This window comes from Coregonus lavaretus (genome assembly GCF_964263955.1).
Source record: "Coregonus lavaretus genome assembly, chromosome: 15".
Taxonomy (NCBI): domain Eukaryota; kingdom Metazoa; phylum Chordata; class Actinopteri; order Salmoniformes; family Salmonidae; genus Coregonus; species Coregonus lavaretus.
In genome coordinates this window covers 24685217-24707260 of record NC_140002.1, presented here as the reverse complement: position 1 = coordinate 24707260, position 22044 = coordinate 24685217, and the positions used below count along the sequence as shown (strand labels likewise).

General features: G+C 47.5%; 1 protein-coding gene across 2 annotated transcripts in view; it reads right to left on the bottom strand.

The window, feature by feature from the left end:
- LOC311142918 (flotillin-2a-like) overlaps positions 1-3517 on the bottom strand; it is a 33039-nt gene extending 29522 nt beyond the window's left edge. The window contains exon 1 of one of the 2 annotated variants that reach the window (XM_084178661.1): positions 3374-3517. In XM_084178661.1, coding sequence (XP_084034787.1) covers positions 3374-3392 — 19 coding nt within the window. In that variant the 5' untranslated portion in view covers positions 3393-3517. Of the gene's footprint in view, positions 1-2982; positions 3154-3373 lie in introns of those variants that run through there. The other variant, XM_084178660.1, reaches the window with a different exon arrangement.
- Positions 3518-22044: the final 18527 nt, after the last annotated feature.

Here is a 22044-nt window from a genome sequence, read left to right as displayed (position 1 = left end):
TTTGCAAATAAATTCATAAAAAATCCTACAATGTGATTTTCTGGATATTTCTTTCTCAATTTGTCTGTCATAGTTGACGTGTACCTATGATGAACATTACAGGCCTCTCTCATCTTTTTAAGTGGGAGAACTTGCACAATTGGTGGCTGACTAAATACTATACAGTATGTGACAAAAAATTTAAAAAAGAGTGTCAAGCATTTATCTGTCGGCTGACATGACATTCCCAGCTGTCACAACACCCTCTAGTCCTCAAAGACACACACACAGAGAGAGCACTAGAGAGAGAGAGAATAGCATGACATCTAAAGGCGTCTGCATGCCTTCCAGCCGAAACAGTTCGGAAGAGTTTGTGTATATATTATGATGACATTTTGTGACGTTTTTTGTTCGTTTTGGAATTCGGGCACACACATTTTTTTCTGGAGGCAGGCCAAAGTTCGGAGCCGAAGTCTAAGCCCCTTCATCTGTGATTTGTCAGCAGTAGGGATTCTTCAATACAGTCTTTATTGTCATTCAACGAAATACGACTCGTCTTCATGCACATTTTTTCATTGAGAAATACTGCACCAAACGTCTTAGTTAGATATAAAATTGCACGACTAAGATCTCCTCTGCAAAAATGTCAAAATTAACGACAGATGTCTTGAGTTATCTTAGATAAATTCTGACTATTTTGAGGAAGTGTATACTGGCTATGGCGTCTCAAAATTTGACAAACCGTACTATGCCGTACCAGTTTTCAAGCGAAGGTCTTTTAAGGGAGTATGCGGCACACCAGCCGAACGGAAGCATGCTGATGCCTTTAGCTGCAAGGTTTCAAGGGCATCGCACTCAGAGGGTCTTTATGAAGGCGTCCCATGCTTCCCAGCCGAAACAGTTCGGCAGAGTTTGTGCATATATTATGACGACATTTTGTGATATTTTTGTTCTAAGCATACTGACGCCTTAAGTGTTGTCATCATCAGACTCAATCTTTATCAACATATTGTAAAAGGCCTAATTTCATGCTTCAGTTGCATTTCTCCATTCAGATTAAATATATTAGCTCTCGTCATTGGATCACCAGACAGCGCTCTGACTGATGTGTAGGCTACTTTTCTCCAGTACTTTCCTCCGGTGTGGAAAGTGTTGCACTTAATGTATTTTGTGTGAAGATCTTTTTTTTTTTTTTTTACTTCAATCAATAATAAAATAACATCAAAAGGGTTGATAATGATATCATGACTAATTTAATTGATTGTGTGACTCTTTCTACTAAAGACCAAGATAACATAGCCTAGTTACTCTTGTATAGCGGATCGAGGTCTATCCTTCAAATAGCCTAATTGAAATGGCATTGTAATCTTTCTAGGCATACACACAACACAATGTAGCAACATGGCTTCCATTTAATTGCCGTTATCCAGTCATGCTGCTACAGATCAGGGTCTGTAAAGACTGGGTCCGTTTCCAACAGTGACACTGTCTGTGATTTATTTAGAGTTCAAGGCACACTTAACCAGCATGGCTACCACAGCATTCTGCAGCGTTACGCCATCACATCTGGTTTGGGCTTAGTGGGACTGTCATTTGTTTTTCAACAGAACAATGACCCAACACACCTCCAGGCTGTGTAAGGGCTATTTTACCAAGGAGATTGATGGAGTGCTGCATCAGATGACCAGAATCCCCCGACCTCAACCCAATTGAGATTGTTTGGGATGAGTCGGAAGGAAAAGCAGCCAACAAGTGCTCAGCATTTGTGGGAACTCCTTCAAGACTGTTTGAAAAGCATTCCAGGTGAAGCTGGTTGAGAGAATGCCAAGAGTGTGCAAAGCTGTCATCAAGGCAAAGGGTGGCTATTTGAAGAATCTCAAATATAAAATATATTTTGATTTGTTTAACACTTTTTTGGTTACTACATGATTCCATATGTGTTATTTCATAGTTTTGATGTCTTCACTATTATTCTACAATGTAGAAAATAGTAAAAATAAAGAAAAACTCTGGAATGAGTAGGTGTGTCCAAACTTTTGACTGGTAGTGTACTTCCACAAATTCCATTGGCTTGCTCAGGTTTCACATGTCACAACAAGCTCTCTCCCATATTGCCACACAGAAAATAGAAGGCTACAGTATATGATAGACTAGCTATATCTCTCTAACAGAGTTATTACAACCTATTAATAACTGATTCATATGTCCTTGTTTTTGTTATCCTACATTAGTTATAATACGTTTAGAGTTGTACTGATATGTATTTCATTGGTAATATTCCATTAGTTGTAATCACTGAGGCTTTAACATATCAGGCCAAATTTCATACAATTTCATCTGTATTATGCAATCTGGTCTGTCATTTGTGGTGTGATTTTATGGGTCTGACATACCCCCACTATCATATTCCCTCACCTCAAGACTCGGAGCCTGTCATTCATAATCACAACGTTCATATTTCCCCAAACTAGAAATCCGCATCAATGACTTGATTGATTGTGGTCCTCTGTAGCTCAGCTGGTAGAGCACGGCGCTTGTAACGCCAAGGTGGTGGGTTCGATCCCCGGGACCAAAAAAAAAAAATGTATGCACGCATGACTGTAGGTCGCTTTGGATAAAAAGCGTCTGCTAAATGGCTTATTATATTATTATTGAACACCATCCCTTTTTCATAACAACATAAATGCGACATATGTGTTGTTTACAATCATATGGTGGTTAGGAGAAGTGTGGCATCTTGAACTCAACAAACATTCTACGCACCCAGCTCCTGAGGAACACAAAAAACGTTAGCTGAAAGCCAAAATAAAATATAGCCAACGATCGAAAGCCAGAGCAGCGTCTGAATTCGTAGCTAATGACAAAATGAGGTTATCCATTGCGAATAATGCGGCAATGTGCGCATCACTGTGTAAATAAGACGTGAAAGTAGTTATCTAGCGTTAGCTACCGTTAAATTAGCATTCCCAAAGTTGAAGATGAATGTAACTTAACGTTACGTACCTGAAACCACGAGGGCCTCATTTGGTCCAACTGTGTGGCAATTACCCATGCTATTTCAAAACACGTATCCCAAACCAATTGCGTATGTGGCCTACAAATCTGTTGCAGCACGATCGACAATAAAAACCCAAAGTAACCGACCGTTTTCTCTCGTCTTCGAAGCGCTTACCTGCCCCGCCCCTATCATTACGAGTGAAGAGGTCCCCGGGGATTTCATAAAATTGAGATTTCAGTTTTAAACGACACCTCTGACGACCTCAATAACGTTAGCTAGCATTTACATTTACAAAAAGCTTAATGTTACATACATGGCTACCGGTAGGTAATGTTCAAAGACACAGCTCAAGTGAGTGAATATACTTTTTTTTTTTGCATAACTGAAATTCCTTACTGTCATCTCTGCAGACCATGAGTAACGTCCAATAACCCAAAAGACTTCCTGAGTGGCACCTTTCAAAACCCCAACTAGTCCTTATATGGTTTATTTCTAAACGTCCACTCCTTTTGAAACCCCCACTTTTCCTGAGAGATGCACTGCACTGAGAGATGACATATCAGTAGGTGGCAGCATAGAGACCCTGTGGGATGACTGCTCTGAGAGATGACATATCAGCAGGTGGCAGCATAGAGACCCTGTGGGATGACTGCTCTGAGAGATGACATATCAGTAGGTGGCAGCATAGAGACCCTGTGGGATGACTGCTCTGAGAGATGACATATCAGTAGGTGGCAGCATAGAGACCCTGTGGGATGACTGCTCTGAGAGATGACATATCAGCAGGTGGCAGCATAGAGACCCTGTGGGATGACTGCTCTGAGAGATGACATATCAGTAGGTGGCAGCATAGAGACCCTGTGGGATGACTGCTCTGAGAGATGACATATCAGTAGGTGGCAGCATAGCGATCCTGTGGGATGACTGCTCTGCGAGATGATGTTGCAGCTGGACCCCTCTTGCCGACCTCCCTCTTTCCATTTTTAGTGCTTTAGCAGTAGATGGGCATGGTCATATCTCTATCTCCTGCCCTTTTTATGCGAACATCAACATCCTTACACTTTTAGGGTATTTCCACTTCAATGTAATCAAATCAAATTGTATTTGTCACATGCACCAAATACAACAAGTGTAGACTTTACCTTGAAATGCTTACTTATGAGCACTTTTCCAACAACGAAGGATTAAAAAGTAAGAAAAATTAGCTAAATGAAAAAAAGGAAATGGTAACACAATAAAATAACAGTAATGAGGCTATATACAAAATGTTTAGTCATTTAGCAGACGCTCTTATCCAGAGCGACTTACAGTTAGTGAATGTATACATGTTATTTGTATACTGGCCCCCCGTGGGAATCGAACCCACAACCCTGGCGTTGCAAGTGCCATGCTCTACCAACTGAGCTACACAGGGCCCAAGGAGTACCAGCCAATGTGCAGGGGTATGAGGCAGCGTTTGTGAATAGTGTGAAAGAGTGTGAAAGTGTGTGTGTGTGTGTGTGTGTGTGTGTGTGTGTGTGTGTGTGTGTGTGTGGCGTCAATGTGCATGTGTGTGTGTGTTTTGTGTGAGTGTATGTGAGTGTATGTAGTGTGTGTGTGTGTGTGTGTGTATGTGTGTTTTGGAGTGTCAGTATGGTATGTGTGAGTGTGCATAGAGCCAGTGCAAGAGAGTAGGTGCCAAAAAAAGGTCCTCTGACAACGCCTGGTATAGAGGTCCTGGATGGCAGGGAGCTCAGCTCCAGTGATGTACTGGGCCGTACACACTACCCTCTGTAGCACCTTGCGGTCGGATGCAGCCAGTCAAGATGCTCTCAATGGTGCAGTTGTAAAACTTTTTGAGGATCTGAGAGCCCATGCCAAATCTTTTCAGCCTCCTGAGGGGCAAGATGCGTTGTCGTGCCCTCTTCATGACTGTGTTGGTGTGTTTGGACCATGACAGATCCTTAGTGATGTGGACACCGAGGAACATGAAGATCTCGACCCTCTCCACTACAGCCCCGTCGATGTGAATGGGAGCGTGCTCGGCCCTCCGTTTCCTGTAGTCCACGATCAGCTCCTTTGTCTTGCTGACGTTGGGGGAGAGGTTGTTGTCCTGGCACCACACTGTCCTCCCATTTGTTTCAAGTTTCAAAGTTTATTCGCCACATGCACAGGATACAACAGGTATAAAACAGTACAGTGAAATTCTTACTTTGAGAGCTCTTTACCAACAATGCAGTGATAATAATAATATAGATAAAAGAAAAAAGAATAAAAAACACAACAAGTACGATATAAGTTGAAGAAATACGAGTATATAAAGGTCAGTGGCAGTACCTTATTCCATGTGCAGGGGTACTGGAGTGGTTGAGGTGGGTTTAATCATAAAAGTGACTGGTAGCAGGAATATATAAATACTTATGGTAAAATACTAGTGGTAACATATACATGTAAACAGTAGTAATAGTGAACAGTAGCAGGATAAATACTAATGGTAATGGCAATCAATAATCAACAGTGTAATGGTAGTAATAAATCTAATCAATAATCATTTTAGCAGCAGCGTAGGTATGAGGGGATGTGTGGGTGCAAGTGTGTGGCGTCAGTAATGAATGTGTGAGTGAGGATGTATGTGAGTGTGTGTATGTGAATATGTGTGTGTACGTGTGAGCAGTGGCGGCTCCTGAAAAAATTCTCAGGAGGGGCAATTTTTCTGATGATTTAGGTGACCTACACACGTGCACGAGTCCGTGCACGCGATTCCAGATATCTTTACCTCTGAATAAACTGCCTTTATTATACCATATCCACCCTGTCCAAAGTCTCTACTTGGTCTCAGTTCTCCAGTAAACTTGTGATTATCAACAGTACACAACGGTAACAAACAATTGGGGGAACTCACGGGGCAGATAGTAACCACTTAAAAGGAAGCGATTCCCAAACCTTCCATAACAAAGCCATCACCTACAGAGAGATGAACTTGGAGAAGAGTCCCCTAAGTAAGCTTGTCCTGGGCCTCTGTTCACAAACACAAACAGACCCCACACAGCCCCAGGACAACAACAACAACAACAACAACAACACAATTAGACCCAACCAAATCATGAGAAAACAAAAAGAGAATTACTTGACACATTGGAAAGAACAAACAAAAAAACAGAGCAAACTAGAATGCTATTTGGCCCTAAACAGAGAGTACACAGTGGCAGAATACCTGACCACTGTGACTGACCCAAACTTAAGGAAAGCTTTGACTATGTACAGACTCAGTGACCATAGCCTTGCTATTGAGAAAGGCCGCCGTAGGCAGACCTGGCTCTCAAGAGAAGACAGGCTATGTGCACACTGCCCACAAAATGAGGTGGAAACTGAGCTGCACTTCCTAACCTCCTGCCAAATGTATGACCATATTAGAGACACATATTTCCCTCAGATTACAGCGATCCACAAAGAATTCGAAAACAAACCCAATTTTGATAAACTCCCTTATCTACTGGGTGAAAAACCACAGTGTGCCATCACAGCTGCAAGATTTGTGACCTGTTGCCACAAGAAAAGGGCAACCAGTGAAGAACAAACACCATTGTAAATACAACCCATATTTATGTTTATTTATTTTCCCATTTGTACTTTAACTATTTGCACATTGTAACAACACTGTATATATACATAATATGACATTTGAAATGTCTTTATTCTTTTGAAACTTCTGAGTGTAATGTTTACTGTTAATATTTATTGTTTATTTCACTTTTGTTTACTATCTACTTCCCTTGCTTTGGCAATGTTAACACACGTTTCCCATGCCAATAAAGCCCTTAAATTGAATTGAATTGATAGTAAGGTCGCAATGACACAGAAAGCAGTTCAATGTCGGGGTACAGAGTCGCTCTCTTACCAGGATCGCGGTCCGCTCTGACCAGGGTGAAGGTGGCCGGCTCCACTTCTCTGTCCGGGACTCATCCAGCCAAGTCTCCCAGCTGTATTGGGATTCAGCTGCCAGCAGCGTTTTCATTATTTAGTCCGTTCGTAGCGGGTATGTACACGATCAACAAGATCAGTCCAAAACCAACCACTGGAAATCCATGGTTGGCAGAATGTTTGTAAACTAAGTCTACAAATTAAAAACATAAAATAACGCCGCACTGCAGGTCGCAACAGAGACGCTGCTAGCCGCCATTGTCTTAGTTACGTTCAACGTTACGTCACGTATGACGAAAGCGCGTAAGTGCAAGCCCACAGACACCCATAGAGAATGTATTGAAAGCTTTGAAATGTGAAAAAAATAGATTTTACATGACAGGCTATGAGAGACTTCTGGGCGATTTTCAACTTGACTGAAATCGCCCCAAAAACGGGCGGGGCCATTTGAAGCACGACTTTAGCCTGATTTGACATTTAGTGGCTGGCAGATCAGACGTGAACACTGATAACTGCTGTTGCCGTGATATAATTGATTAGAAAAAAAATCCCTTCCTTTTCCCGTTTGGCAGTGCGTCGCCCATATCGCCCTATTGAACAAGCCGTCCCTGCGTGTGAGTAAGAGTGACAGTGAAGGTGTGTGTGTCTGAATGGGTAGAGAGACCTGTGGATGGGCAAAGAGTCAGTGTGGATAGTCTGTGGGAGAGGGAGAGCAGTAGTTGTTAGCCATCTACCAGTATTATGACCAGGGGATAGAAGCTGTTTAGGAGTCTGTTGGTCTGAGCCTTGATGCACTGGTACCGCCTTCCGGACGGGAGCATGGAGAACAGTCCATGGCCTTTTCTCAATTAGATTTCCTCAACTCCTGCGTCCTCTCTCCTCCGTACTCTCTGGCCTCCTTTTGAAAGGTTATGGAAGAGAGGAGGTGAGGAGAGGAAAAGTGGACGAAAATGTGTTTGTATGAAATGAGACTCTTTCTCCAATCGCTTATACAGTGCATTCGGAAAGTATTCAGACCGCTTGACTTTTTCCACATTTTGTTATGTTACAGCCTTATTCTAAAATTGATTAAATTGTTTTTCCCCCCTCATCGATCTACACACAATACCCCATAATGACAAAGCAAAAACAGGTTTTTAGAAAAGTTTGCAAATTTATAAAAAATAAAAAACAGAAATATCACATTTACGTAAGTATTCAGACCCTTTACTCAGTACTTTGTTGAAGGACCTTTGGCAGCGATTACAGCCTTGAGTCTTCTTGGGTTTGACGCTACAAGCTTGGCACACCTGTTTTGGGGAGTTTCTCCCATTCTTCTCCGCAGATCCTCTCAAGCTCTGTCAGGCTGCACAGCAATTTTCAGGTCTCTCCAGAGATGTTAGATTGGGTTCAAGTCCGGGCTCTGGCTGGGCCACTCAAGGACATTCAGAGACTTGTCACGAAGCCACTCCTGTGTTGTCTTGGCTGTGTGCTTAGGGTCGTTGTCCTGTTGGAAGGTGAACCTTCGCCCCAGTCTGAGGTCCTGAGCGCTCTCGGGCAGGTTTTCATCAAGGATCTCTCTGTACTTTGCTCCGTTCATCTTTCCCTCGATCCTGACTAGTCTCCCAGTCCCTGCCGCTGAAAAACATCCCCACAGCATGATGCTGCCACTGCCATGCTTCACCATAGGGATGGTGCCAGGTTTCCTCCAGATGTGACGCTTCACATTCAGGCCAAAGAGTTCAATCTTGGTTTCATCAGACCAGAGAATCTTGTTTCTCATGGTCTGAGAGTCCTTTAGGTGCCTTTTGGCAAACTCCAAGCGGGCTATCATGTGCCTTTTATTGAGGAGTTGCTTCTGTCTGGCCACTCTACCATAAATGCCTGATTGGTGGAGTGCTGCAGAAATGGTTGTCGTTCTGGAAGGTTCTCTCATCTCCACAGAGGAACTCTGGAGCTCTGTCAGAGTGACCATCGGGTTCTTGGTCACCTCCCTGACCAAAGCCCATCTCCCCCGATTGCTCAGTTTGGCCGGGCGGCCATGTCACAGCGACGTGTATGCGGTAGGCGAAGTCAAGAGCAGGACACCGAGCTACTGGCAGAAACTTTACTGGATGCAGTGCAAATACAAAGTACAAAGGCAACCTCAATCAGAGAGGAAATAATATGACCCGCACACATGGGCAACTGCCGCAAAGACCAAAACAATTACGCACAATACACAATGAGAAACAGAGGGTTATAAAGGGAACACAATAAAACATAATGGGAAACAGGTGGAAACAATAAAGACCAAACAAGACAAACACCGAAACATCGATCGGCAGCAGCTAGTACTCCGGGGACGACGAACGCCGAAGCCTGCCCGAGCAAGGAGGAGGAGCAGCCTCGGCTGAATCCGTGACAGGCCAGCAGAAAGAGTCTTGGTGGTTCCAAACTTTTTCCATTTAAGAATGATGGAGGCCACTGTGTTCTTGGAGACCTTCAATGCTGCCAAAATGTTTTGGTACCCTTCCCCAGATCTGTGCCTCGACACAATCCTGTCTCGAAGCTCTATGGACAATTCCTTCGACCTCAAGGCTTGGTTTTTTCTCTGACATGCACCTGTAGTCAGGAATGGGGGAGTGATTGTTTCCTACAAGAGCACAAAACGTGTACATTTCTAGAAATCTTTGAAATGCAAGTCCGGTATTGATCTTTTTTTTGTCTTAAAGGGGCAGTGTTGTATTTCGAGATGGTCTTGAATAAACTAAGTAGCCAATAGGAAGAGGGTAGCATAATTTGTCTGATTCTCTTTAATAATGGTATGGGAATCATAATGCATTTTATTTTTGCTCCAGCCGTGCGCCGACCCCGGCCTCGGGACGGCCAGGAGGATGCGGAGCAGGGCGAGTCGGATGACTCCGGTGGAAATCCCTCAATATGGAGGGATCTAGGATGTCCCTCCTAGGGACCCAGCACCGTTCCTCCGGACCGTACCCCTCCCACTCCACGAGATACTGCAGGCCCCCCATCCGACGCCTTGAATCCAAGATGGAACGGACTGAGTACGCCGGAGCCCCCTTGATGTCTAGCGGGGGCGGAGGAGCCTCTCGTACCTCACTCTCCTGGAGTGGACCAGCTACTACCGGCCTGAGGAGAGACACATGGAACGAGGGGTTAATGCGGTAATTAATGGGCAGTTGTAACGTATAACATACCTCGTTCAATCTCCTCAGGACTTTAAATGGCCCCACAAACCGCCGACCCAGCCTTCGGCAGGGCAGGCGAAGGGGCAGGTTTCGGGTCGAGAGCCAGACCCGATCTCCCGGTGCATACACCGGAGCCTCACTGCGGTGGCGATCGGTGCTCGCCTTTTGCCGCCTGATCGCTCGCTGTAGATGGACATGCGCAGCGTTCCAGGTTTCCTCCGAGCGCCGAAACCACTCGTCCACCGCAGGGGCTTCGATCTGGCTCTGATGCCAAGGTGCCAGGACCGGCTGATAACCTAGCACACACTGAAAAGGCGTAAGGTTAGTTGAGGAGTGGCGAAGTGAGTTTTGGGCTATTTCTGCCCAGGGGATATATTCCGACCACTCCCCCTGCCGGTCCTGGCAATAGGACCTCAGAAACCTACCCACATCCTGGTTCACTCTCTCCACCTGCCCATTACTCTCGGGGTGAAACCCTGAGGTAAGGCTAATGGAGACCCCCAGACGTTCCATAAACGCCCTCTAGACTCAAGAGGTGAACTGGGGACCCCGATCAGACACTATATCCTCAGGTACCCCGTAGTGCCGGAAGACGTGTGTAAACAGGGCGTCAGCAGTCTGTAGGGCTGTAGGGAGACCTGGCATAGGAATGAGACGGCAGGCCTTTGAAAACCGATCCACAACGACCAAGATCGTCGTATTCCCCTGGGAGGGGGGAAGGTCCGTGACGAAATCCACCGAGAGGTGAGACCACGGTCGTTGTGGAACGGGTAGGGGTTGTACTTTCCCTCTGGGTAGGTATCTAGGCGCCTTACACTGAGCGCACACAGAGCAGGAGGAAACATAAACCCTCACGTCCTTAGCCAAAGTGGGCCACCAGTACTTTCCACTAAGGCAGTGCACTGTCCGTCCAATACCAGGATGGCCAGAGGAAGGTGACATGTGAGCCCAATATATTAATCGATCACAAACCTCGAGCGGCACGTACTTCCGACCCTCTGGACACTGTGGGGGAGTAGGATCGGTACGTAACGCCCGCTCGATGTCCGCATCAACCTCCCATACCACCGGTGCCACCAGACAAGACTCCGGAAGTATGGGAGTAGGCTCAATGGACCTCTCCTCTGTGTCATATAGTCGGGACAGGGCGTCTGCCTTAGCGTTCTGTGACCCTGATCCATAGGTGAGCGTAAATACAAATCGGGTGAAAAACATAGCCCACCTAGCCTGGCGAGGGTTCAGCCTCCTCGCCGCCCGGATGTACTCCAGGTTACGATGGTCAGTCAAAATTAGAAAAGGGTGTTTAGCCCCCTCAAGCCAATGCCTCCACACCTTCAGGGCTTGAACCACAGCTAACAGCTCCCTGTCCCCCACATCATAATTGCGCTCCGCCGGACTGAGCTTCTTAGAAAAGAAAGCACAGGGGCGGAGTTTTGGTGGCGTACCCGAGCGCTGAGACAGTACAGCACCGATCCCAGCCTCGGACGCATCCACCTCAACTTGGAACGCCAAAGAGGGATCCGGATGTGCCAGCACCGGAGCCGAGGTAAACAGGTCCTTCAGATGCCTAAAAGCCCTGTCCGCCTCAGCCGACCACTGCAGACGCACCGGACCCCCCTTTAGCAGGGAGGTAATGGGAGCTGCTACCTGCCCAAAGCCCCAGATAAACCTCTGGTAGTAATTGGCAAAACCCAAGAACCGCTGCACCTCCTTCACCGTGGAGGGTGTCGGCCAATTGCGCACAGCTGAAACACGGTCAATCTCCATCTCCATCCCTGACGCGGACAACCGGTGTCCCAGGAAGGGGATGGACTCCTGGAAGAACAGACATTTCTCCGCCTTTGCATACAGGTCATGCTCCAACAGTCTACCAAGCACCCGACGAACCAGGGACACATGCTCTGCGCGGGTAGCGGAGTATATTAGAATGTCATCAATATACACCACTACACCCTGTCCATGTAAGTCCCGGAAAATCTCATCCACAAATGATTGGAAGACTGAAGGAGCATTCATTAACCCGTATAGCATGACGAGGTACTCATAGTGACCCGAGGTGGTACTGAACGCTGTCTTCCACTCATCTCCCTCCCTAATGCGCACCAGGTTGTACGCGCTCCTGAGATCCAATTTTGTGAAGAATCGCGCCCCGTGTAATGACTCCGTCATACTAGCAATCAGAGGGAGAGGATAGCTGTATTTGATGGTGATCTGATTGAGACCACAGTAGTCAATACACGGGCGTAAACCCCCATCTTTCTTCTTCACAAAAAAGAAACTCGAGGACGCAGGGGAAGTGGACGGCCATATGTATCCCTGTCTCAGCGATTCGGCGACATATGTATCCATAGCCGCCGTCTCCGCCTGAGACAGAGGATACACATGGCTACGGGGAAGCGCAGCGCCTACTTGGAGGTTTATCGCACAATCCCCCTATCGATGGGGTGGTAATTGAGTCGCCTTCTTTTTACAGAAGGCGAGAGCCAAATCGGCATATTCAGGTGGAATGTGCATGGTGGGAACTTGGTTCGGACTTTCCACCGTCGTGGCCCCTACGGAAACACCCACACACCTCCCGACACACTGATCAGACCATCCCTTGAGAGCCCTCTGCTGCCATGAAATGTTGGGGTCATGAGACGTCAACCAGGGAAGCCCCAACACCACGGGAAATGCAGGAGAGTCAATCAAATACAACCGAATTATCTCCTCATGGCCCTCCTGCGTTTTCATCCTGAGCGGCGCCGTGACCTCCCTAATCAACCCAGACCCCAAAGGGTGACTATCTAGGGCATGGATAGGGAAGGGCACATCCACTGGAACTATAGGAATCCCTAACTTATGGGTGAAATGGCGATCAATAAAATTCCCAGCTGCGCCTGAATCGACTAGCACCTTATGCTGGGAATGAGGAGAAACCTCGGGAAACACAACTTTAATACACATATGCGCAACAGGGAGCTCTGGGTGAGTTGGACGCCTACTCACCTGGAATGACTCATCAGTGCGCGACCTACTGCCTCGATTCCGAGGAGACCCTCCCCAGCACCGACCAGCAGTGTGTCCTCTGCGGCCACAGTTGGTGCAGGGGACGGCCTCTCTCCTGGTCTCTCTCCTAGTACCAGCACCTCCGAGCTCCATAGGGGTCGGCTCGGAAGTGCTGGGGGATGGAATGGACGGCCCCGAGTCCGGACGTCCGCGGGTAGCCAACAGGGTGTCCAGGCGAATCGACATGTCCACCAGTTGATCGAAGTTTAGGTTGGTGTCCCTGCAGGCCAATTCCCGACGCACGTCCTCCCTCAGGCTACATCTGTAGGGGTCGATGAGGGCCCTCTCATTCCATCCCGCGTTGGCAGCCAGTGTCCGGAAGTCCAGTGCGAACTCCTGCGCGCTCCTCCTCCCCTGTCGAAGGTGGAATAGACGTTCACCCGCCGCCTTACCCTCTGGTGGATGATCGAATACTGCCCTGAAGCGGCGTGTGAACTCCGCATAGTTGACTGTAGCGGCATCTATTCCCCCCCACTCGGCGTTGGCCCACTCCATCGCCTTGCCGGACAGACAGGCGATGAGGGTGGACACGCTCTCGTATCCTGAGGGCGCCGGGTGGATGGTTGCCAGGTAGAGTTCCACCTGGAGCAAGAAACCCTGACACCCGGCAGCTGTGCCATCATAAGCCCTCGGGAGCGAGAGCCGAATCCCACTGGACCCCGGAGATGAAGCGATGGGCATAGCTGATGGTGGTGGTATCGTCGGAGGAAGTGTAGACCAACTTCTTCTTTCCCATCGCTTCTCGGTTTTCACCACCTGTTCCATGGCGGTGCCGAGAGCCTGGATCATAGCCGCTTGTTGTTCTACGCGCTCTTCTATTGATCCAGCTGGCACCGGCGCTCCTGCTGACTCCATGTCTAAAGGTGCGTAATTCTGTCACAGCGACGTGTATGCAGTAGGCGAAGTCAAGAGCAGGACACCAAGCTACTGGCAGAAACTTTACTGGATGCAGTGCAAATACAAAGTACAAAGGCAACCTCAATCAGAGAGGAATTAATATGACCCGCACACATGGGCAACTGCCGCAAAGACCAAAACAATTGCGCACAATACACAATGAGAAACAGAGGGTTATAAAGGGAACACAATAAAACATAATGGGAAACAGGTGTAAACAATAAAGACCAAACATGACAAACACCGAAACATCGATCAGCAGCAGCTAGTACTCCGGGGACGACGAACGCCGAAGCCTGCCCAAGCAAGGAGGAGGAGCAGCCTCGGCTGAATCCGTGACAGGCCAGCTCTAGAAAGAGTCTTGGTGGTTCCAAACTTTTTCCATTTAAGAATGATGGAGGCCACTGTGTTCTTGGAGACCTTCAATGCTGCCAACATTTTTTGTTACTCTTCCCCAGATCTGTGCCTCGACACAATCCTGTCTCGAAGCTCTATGGACAATTCCTTCGACCTCAAGGCTTGGTTTTTTCTCTGACATGCACCTGTAGTCAGGAATGGTGGAGTGATTGTTTCCTACAAGAGCACAAAACGTGTACATTTCTAGAAATCTTTGAAATGCAAGTCCGGTAATGATCTTTTTTTTGTCTTAAAGGGGCAGTGTTGTATTTCGAGATGGTCTTGAATAAACTAAGTAGCCAATAGGAAGAGGGTAGCATAATTTGTCTGATTCTCTTTAATAATGGTATGGGAATAATAATGCATTTTATTTTGTAAAGTGGTTTCTTGCATCAAACAACACAACATTTTCAGTCACCTCCGTGTCTGAAGGACAAGTGGATAAACAGGTTAATGACAAGCCCTGTATGTTTTTTTCAAAAGTCTCATGAAATGTAGGCCTACATTGAACACCACATATTGGCTGCTACTGTAAGCTGAATGATAGAACAGCTATTTCCATGTTAACATGTTATGGGATGCATTGTTTCCATAGTTTTTAATGGTAGGCAACTCTGGTAGGCCTACATTATGATCAAATAGCCACAGTAGCCTACTTGACCACTGTCTGAAACTGTAACTTTAAGCGGGTACAGCTTAAAGTTCCATAGAATTTTCACAATGTTGAAGTTTACACTCAGCAGACCTGAAGTTTGCTCCGTGCCGCAAAAAATTAGAGGGAACATTGGGAGTGAATACTTTCTGGGGGCACTGTACATCTTTATGTGCACTAACTAATTTCATAGGATTATTAATTTGGTGTTCCACACATGAGGAAGTGGAAACTCAAAACACATTAACTAACTAGATTGCTAACTCTAAATATAATAGGCTACCCACTGCTAGTAGCAATGCATTCATCCAACAGTAAATGTAATGTCCTAAAAAAAACTGCTGCTACCCATGATACCTATAGGCCTATGCCCTTGCAAAGCCCTATCATATCTTGGTTGTAAAATAGTTGCTATTAAGCTGAATATTTAATAATTATAAACAAAGAATTATGCCTACAGAATGCTGATACCCTACTCTCTTCGACAGGGACAAGGGGACAACGCTTCCAAGGCTGTGTTTTTCCTGCAATTGCATTTTGAAATGTTCAGAAGGTGAGCAGAACACATTTTCTCTCGAGCACATGGGGGGAGAGGAGTGGCTCGCTCATCACAGCCAAACAGGCATAGGTGTCACGGATTCAGCCGAGGCTGCTCCTCCTCCTTGCTCGGGCAGGCTTCGGCGTTCATCGACGCCGGAGTACTAGCTGCTACCGATCGATGTTTCTGTGTTCTACTTGTTTTATCTTTATTGTTCACACCTGGTTCCCATTATGTATTGATTTCTTCCCTATTTAACCCTCTGGCTCCCACTGTGTTTTGTGCGTGTTTGTTCATGTTTGGTTGTCGTCTGGTGAGCGGGTTTGTTCCTCCCTGCGTGGAGGTTATGTTATTTACGTTACCTACGAGTAAAGTACGTTTTTCGATTAGCTCTGTGTCCTGCGCCTGACTTCGTCCTACCGCATCACACTGACCACCTGACAGAAACACGCACCTTAAATGGAGTCAGCAGGTACATTCATTTCGTCCGGATCAATGGAGGAACGTGTCCAACAGCAGGCGACCATGATCCAGACTCTCGGCACCGCAATGGAGCGCGTGTTGAACACCAAGGAGCGATGGGAGAGAGGTGGTTATCCTCCTCCAACTACACAACCACCCACACCACTGTCCACCCCTTCGTCACCTGGGTCCAGTGGGATTCGGCTCTCGCTCCCGAGGGCATACGATGGTACAGCTGCCGGGTGCCAGGGTTTTCTTCTCCAGGTAGAGCTCTACCTGGCTACCATCCACCCGGCTCCCTCGGGATACGAGAGCGTGTCCGCCCTCATCTCCTGTCTGTTGGGGAGAGCGCTCGAGTGGGCCAACGCCGAGTGGGGAGGAATAGACGCAGCGTCAGTACGCTATGAGGATTTCACCTGCCGCTTTCGGGCGGTATTCGATCATCCACCGGAGGGGAGAGCGGCGGGGGAACGTATATTCCACCTCTGACAGGGGAAGAGGAGCACACAGGACTTTGCACTGGACTTCAGGGATGGAATGAGAGGGCCCTGATCGACTACTACGATGCAGCCTACGGGAGGATGTTCGTCGGGAACTGGCCTGCAGGGACACCACCCTTAACCTGGACCAACTGGTGGATATGTCGATAAGGCTGGATAACCTGTTGGCAACCCACGGACGTCCGGAACAGGGTCCGTCCATTCCATCCCCCAGCACCTCCGACCCTACCCCTATGGAGCTCGGAGGTGCTGCGCTTAGGGAAACCAGAAGAAGGGCCGTCTCCTGCACCAACTGTGGCCGCAGAGGACACACTGCTGGTCGATGCTGGGGAGGGTCTTTAGGGAGTCGAGGCAGTAGGCAGAGCACTGGTGGACCGTCTCAGGTGAGTAGGCACCCGACTCACCCAGAGCTCCCTGTTGCGCATATGTGTATTGATATTGTATTTCCAGAGTTTTCCCCTCATTCCCAGCATAAGGCGCTCGTAGATTCAGGCGCAGCTGGGAACTTTATTGATCGTCAGTTTTCCCGTAGTTTAGGGATTCCTATTGTTCCTGTTGATGTGCCCTTCCCTGTACATGCCTTAGATAGTCACCCTTTAGGGTCAGGCCTGATTAGGGAGGTCACAGCTCCACTCTGGATGAAGATGCAGGAGGGTCATGAGGAGAAAATTAGTCTCTATCTGATTGATTCTCTTGCGTTTCCAGGGGTATTGGGGCTTCCCTGGTTAACTTCTCATGATCCTACGATTTCATGGCATCAGAGGGCTCCCAAGGGATGGTCAAGTCAGTGCTCGGGGAGGTGTGTAGGTGTTTCCATAGGGGCAACTATGGTGGAACGTCCAAACCAGGTCTCCACCATGCACATTCCCCCCGAATATGCCGATTTGGCTCTCGCCTTCTGTAAAAAGAAGGCGACTCAATTACCACCCCATCGAAAGGGGGATTATGCGATAAATCTTCAGGTAGGCGCTGCACTTCCCCGGAGTCACGTGTATCCCCTGTCACAGGAAGAGACGGCGGCTATGGAAACATATGTCTCCGAATCTCTGGGGCAGGGATACATTCGGCCATCCACTTCACCTGTCTCCTCGAGTTTCTTTTTTGTGAAGAAGAAGGATGGAGGTTTATGCCCGTGCATTGACTACCGGGGTCTCAATCAGATCACTGTCAAGGACAGTTATCCACTACCGCTCATTGCTAGTATGACAGAGTCATTGCACGGGGCGCGCTTCTTCACAAAATTGGATCTCAGGTGAGCGTACAACCTGGTGCGTATCCGGGAGGGAGATGAGTGGAAGATGGCATTTAGTACCACATCTGGGCACTATGAGTACCTCGTCATGCCGTACGGGTTGATGAACGCTCCATCAGTCTTCCAATCCTTTGTAGATGAGATTTTCAGGGACCTGAATGGACAGGGTGTAGTGGTGTATATAGATGATATTCTCATATACTCCGCTACACGAGCCGAGCATGTGTCCCTGGTGACCTGTACGTCAAGGCAGAGAAATGTCTGTTCTTTCAAAAGTCTGTCTCCTTCCTAGGGCACCGCCTGTCCGCGTCAGGGGTGGAGATGGAGATTGACCGCATTTCGTCCGTTTGTAATTGGCCGACTCCAACCACGGTTAAGGAGGTGCAGCGATTCTTAGGGTTTGCCAACTACTACCAGAGGTTTATCCGGGGCTTTGGTCAGGTAGCGGCTCCCATTACCTCCTTGCTGAGGGGGGGACCGGTGCGACTGCAGTGGTCAGCCGAGGCGGACAGGGCGTTTTGGTCACCTGAAGTACCTGTTTACCTCGGCTCCGGTGCTGGCTCATCCGGATCCCTCCTTAGCGTTCACAGTAGAGGTGGACGCATCCGAGGCTGGGATAGGAGCTGTACTGTCTCAGCGATCGGATACGCCACCAAAACTCCGCCCCTGTGCTTTCTTTTCGAAGAAGCTCAGCCCAGCGGAGCGCAACTATGATGTGGGGGACCGGGAGCTGTTAGCTGTGGTTAAAGCTCTGAAAGTGTGGAGGCATTGGCTTGAGGGGGCGCTAAACATCCTTTTCTCATTTTGACTGACCACCGCAATCTGGAGTACATCCGGGCGGCGAGGAGATTGAACCCTCGCCAGGCAAGGTGGGCCATGTTTTTCACTCGTTTTGTGTTCACCCTTTCTTACAGACCAGGTTCCCAGAACGCTAAGGCAGACGCCCTGTCCCGACTGTGTGGCACAGAGGAGAGGTCCATTGAGCCCACTCCCATACTTCCGGCGTCGTGTCTGGTGGCACCGGTGGTGTGGGAGGTTGACGCGGACATCGAGCGGGCGTTACGTACAGAGCCCACTCCCCCCCAGTGTCCAGAGGGTTGTATGTACGTGCCATTAGAGGTCCGCGATCGATTGATCTATTGGGCTCACACGTCACCCTCCTCTGGTCATCCTGGCATCGGTCGGACAGTGCACTGTCTTAGTGGGCAATACTGGTGGCCCACTTTAGCCAAGGACGTGAGGGTTTATGTGTCCTCCTGCTCGGTGTGAGCTCAGTGTAAGGCACCTAGACACCTGCCCAGAGGGAAATTACAACCCCTACCCGTTCCACAACGGCCGTGGTCCCACCTATCGGTGGATTTTGTTACGGACCTTCCCCCGTCACAAGGGAACACCACGATCCTGGTCGTTGTGGATCGGTTTTCTAAGTCCTGCCATCTCATTCCTATGCCCGGTCTCCCTACGGCCCTACAGACTGCGGAGGCCCTATTTACACATGTCTTCCGACACTACGGGGTACCTGAGGATATTGTATCTGATCGGGGTCCCCAGTTCACCTCGGGTCTAGAGGGCGTTCATGGAACGTCTGGGGATCTCGGTCAGCCTGACCTTAGGTTTTCACCCTGAGAGTAATGGGCAGGTGGAGAGAGTGAACCAGGATGTTGGTAGGTTTCTGCGGTCCTATTGCTAGGACCGGCCGGGGGAGTGGTCGGGTTTTATCCCCTGGGCAGAGATGGCCCAAAACTCCCTCCGCCACTCCTCCACTAACCTTTCTCCATTTCAGTGTGTGTTAGTTTATCAGCCGGTCCTGGCACCTTGGCATCAGAGCCAGATCGAGGCACCTGTGGTGGAGGAGTGGTTTCGGCGCTCGGAAGAGACCTGGAACGCTGCCCATGTATGCCTGCAACGGGCCATCAGGTGACAGAAGGCGAGCGCCGACCGGCTGGAGCCGCGTGTCAAGGGGTGGGGTACTGTCACGGATTCAGCCGAGGCTGCTCCTCCTCCTTGCTCGGGCAGGCTTCGGCGTTCGTCGTCGCCGAAGTACTAGCTGCTACCGATCTATGTTTCTGTGTTCTACTTGTTTTGTCTTTATTGTTCACACCTGGTTCCCATTATGTGTTGATTTCTTCCCTATTTAACCCTCTGGCTCCCACTGTGTTTTGTGCGTGTTTGGTTGTCGTCTGGTGAGCGGGTTTGTTCCTCCCTGCGTGGAGGTTATGTTATTTACGTTACCTACGAGTAAAGTACGTTTTCGATTAGCTCTGTGTCCTGCGCCTGACTTCGTCCTACCGCATCACACTGACCACCTGACAATACGGGTAGGGTAGACACTTTCATTAGAGGAATCATGAAGATAATGCACTTTACTGTTTGACCAATTCATGGTTTTAGCCGCACAAAAAATAGGACGTTTGAGTGAATGTGCTTTTACTATATTTATAGGCATCCTTTTTTGTTTTTTTACGATTCATGATCTTCTTTGAGGTGCTGGCCATCTGTGGGCTTTATGGTGAGACCAGTGAGTGCGTGATGGTGTGTGTGTATTTGTGTGTGTCGTTACAGGAATGAAAATACTAAGTTCTATTTCTTCCCTCTATTATATTCTCTCTGACAGGTGTGAAGTGGCTTTCAGCAAACTTACTGGAGATGACAGGAAGTAGGACTAATATCTTCTTTAGAATGTGCTGGATGTTTGTGTCTACTCTTCTGATCACTGTGAGTCATCTTTATTCACGTCAACAGAATTATAGTGTCTATAAATACAGCCCCATGACAAGGGCACATCCAGGTTTGAGAGCAGGAATACTTTGAATGCAATTGATAAATGTATTTCATCATCCCTCTCTCTCCTCTTGTGCAACAGGTGATCCTGGTGTTCACGATCATCCAGTTTAAACCAGCCAGCTATGAGGACTACGTGTATCCCCTGTGGGCTCAGGGGATTGGCTGGGTCATCACCATGGCGTCCAACATCTGGATCCCATGGATTTTTTGTGTCATTTTTGTCATGTTTCATAAAGTCTAAATGTTTTAATAGAGTTTTGTCTTCCTCCCCTGAGAGATTAGTAGAGTGAATCACCCCCTATTCACCGGAGAATGAGAAGTCAAAAGTACCATACTACCTGGAGACGGGAGGACAGACATACCCAAACATAGCAGTCATCAGCTCCTTTGTTCCTCTACCAGAGAAGCCTCACATTCAGAGAAACCTCTGATACGGACTCTCCCTACTGATGGCCTCTGTGCCTGCGAGGCTGGGACTATGATAGGCTTGGAGAGCCAGGTGAGGGTTCACTCTGTATGTCAAGCCTGTTTCACATTGGGACTGGAAACCAAACTGTGGACTGTCTGTGGCCTCAAGAACTGACCACTATTGGTGTCACTTGAGACTTATAAAGTATTACAGATTCATCAATGGGGAAGTGGATTGTTCTCCAAGTGAATGTCAGACCTTTTTTAAACACTATTAGTCAAAAACAAATACACAAAATGGATATTTTACATCCAAGAAGCTTACCTACCTCTGTTTTGAGTCGTCAGAATGGAATATGATGAGGAGTGAGTAGTGGTAGACGTTACGGATAGACCTTAACTAACCTGTCCATATGTTGCACTGTCTGAGCTTTGGTATTATGTCACGTAAAAATTAAAAATAAATGCCACATGTGGCCATGGATAACCTAAGTCAATGATCTTAGAACTGGTAGCTAGGCTATATATTATGTAATATATTCATTGCAATCTGACAAAGGGTAACTTCCCGTGACTCATAAATGATAAGTTACTGTTGTAAAATTATTGTAAATGATGTCATGTTCTTGTTCTTTATTTGATATACTGTATTTAAAAAATACTAAAATAAAATGTTTGAAAGGAAATTATGCCTTATTAAATTATGTAAAGTATTATAAAAGCTCCAAATAATCAGGATATTGTCATTGGAGTAGGAGAAATACTGTCATGTCATGTTGTGTAAGGCAAAATTAAAAAGCCAACCGACTAAGTCCAAAGGGTGTGCCAGGTTTTTACAATCACCAGTAGGTGGCGTCACAAACACCACTACAGAAAGAGGTTCCTTAGAAAAACATATTCAGAGGGGTTTCGTTTATAAACCTGTCCGAGATTATACCATCTAGTTGATATTTGTTCAATGAACAGAATAGCTCTACGAGTGTAGGTCTATTTGGATTGACAGCAAAGTGTTATCAAGAAGAAGAAAACACATGGCGAAAACAAAACAGGAGCCACCTTT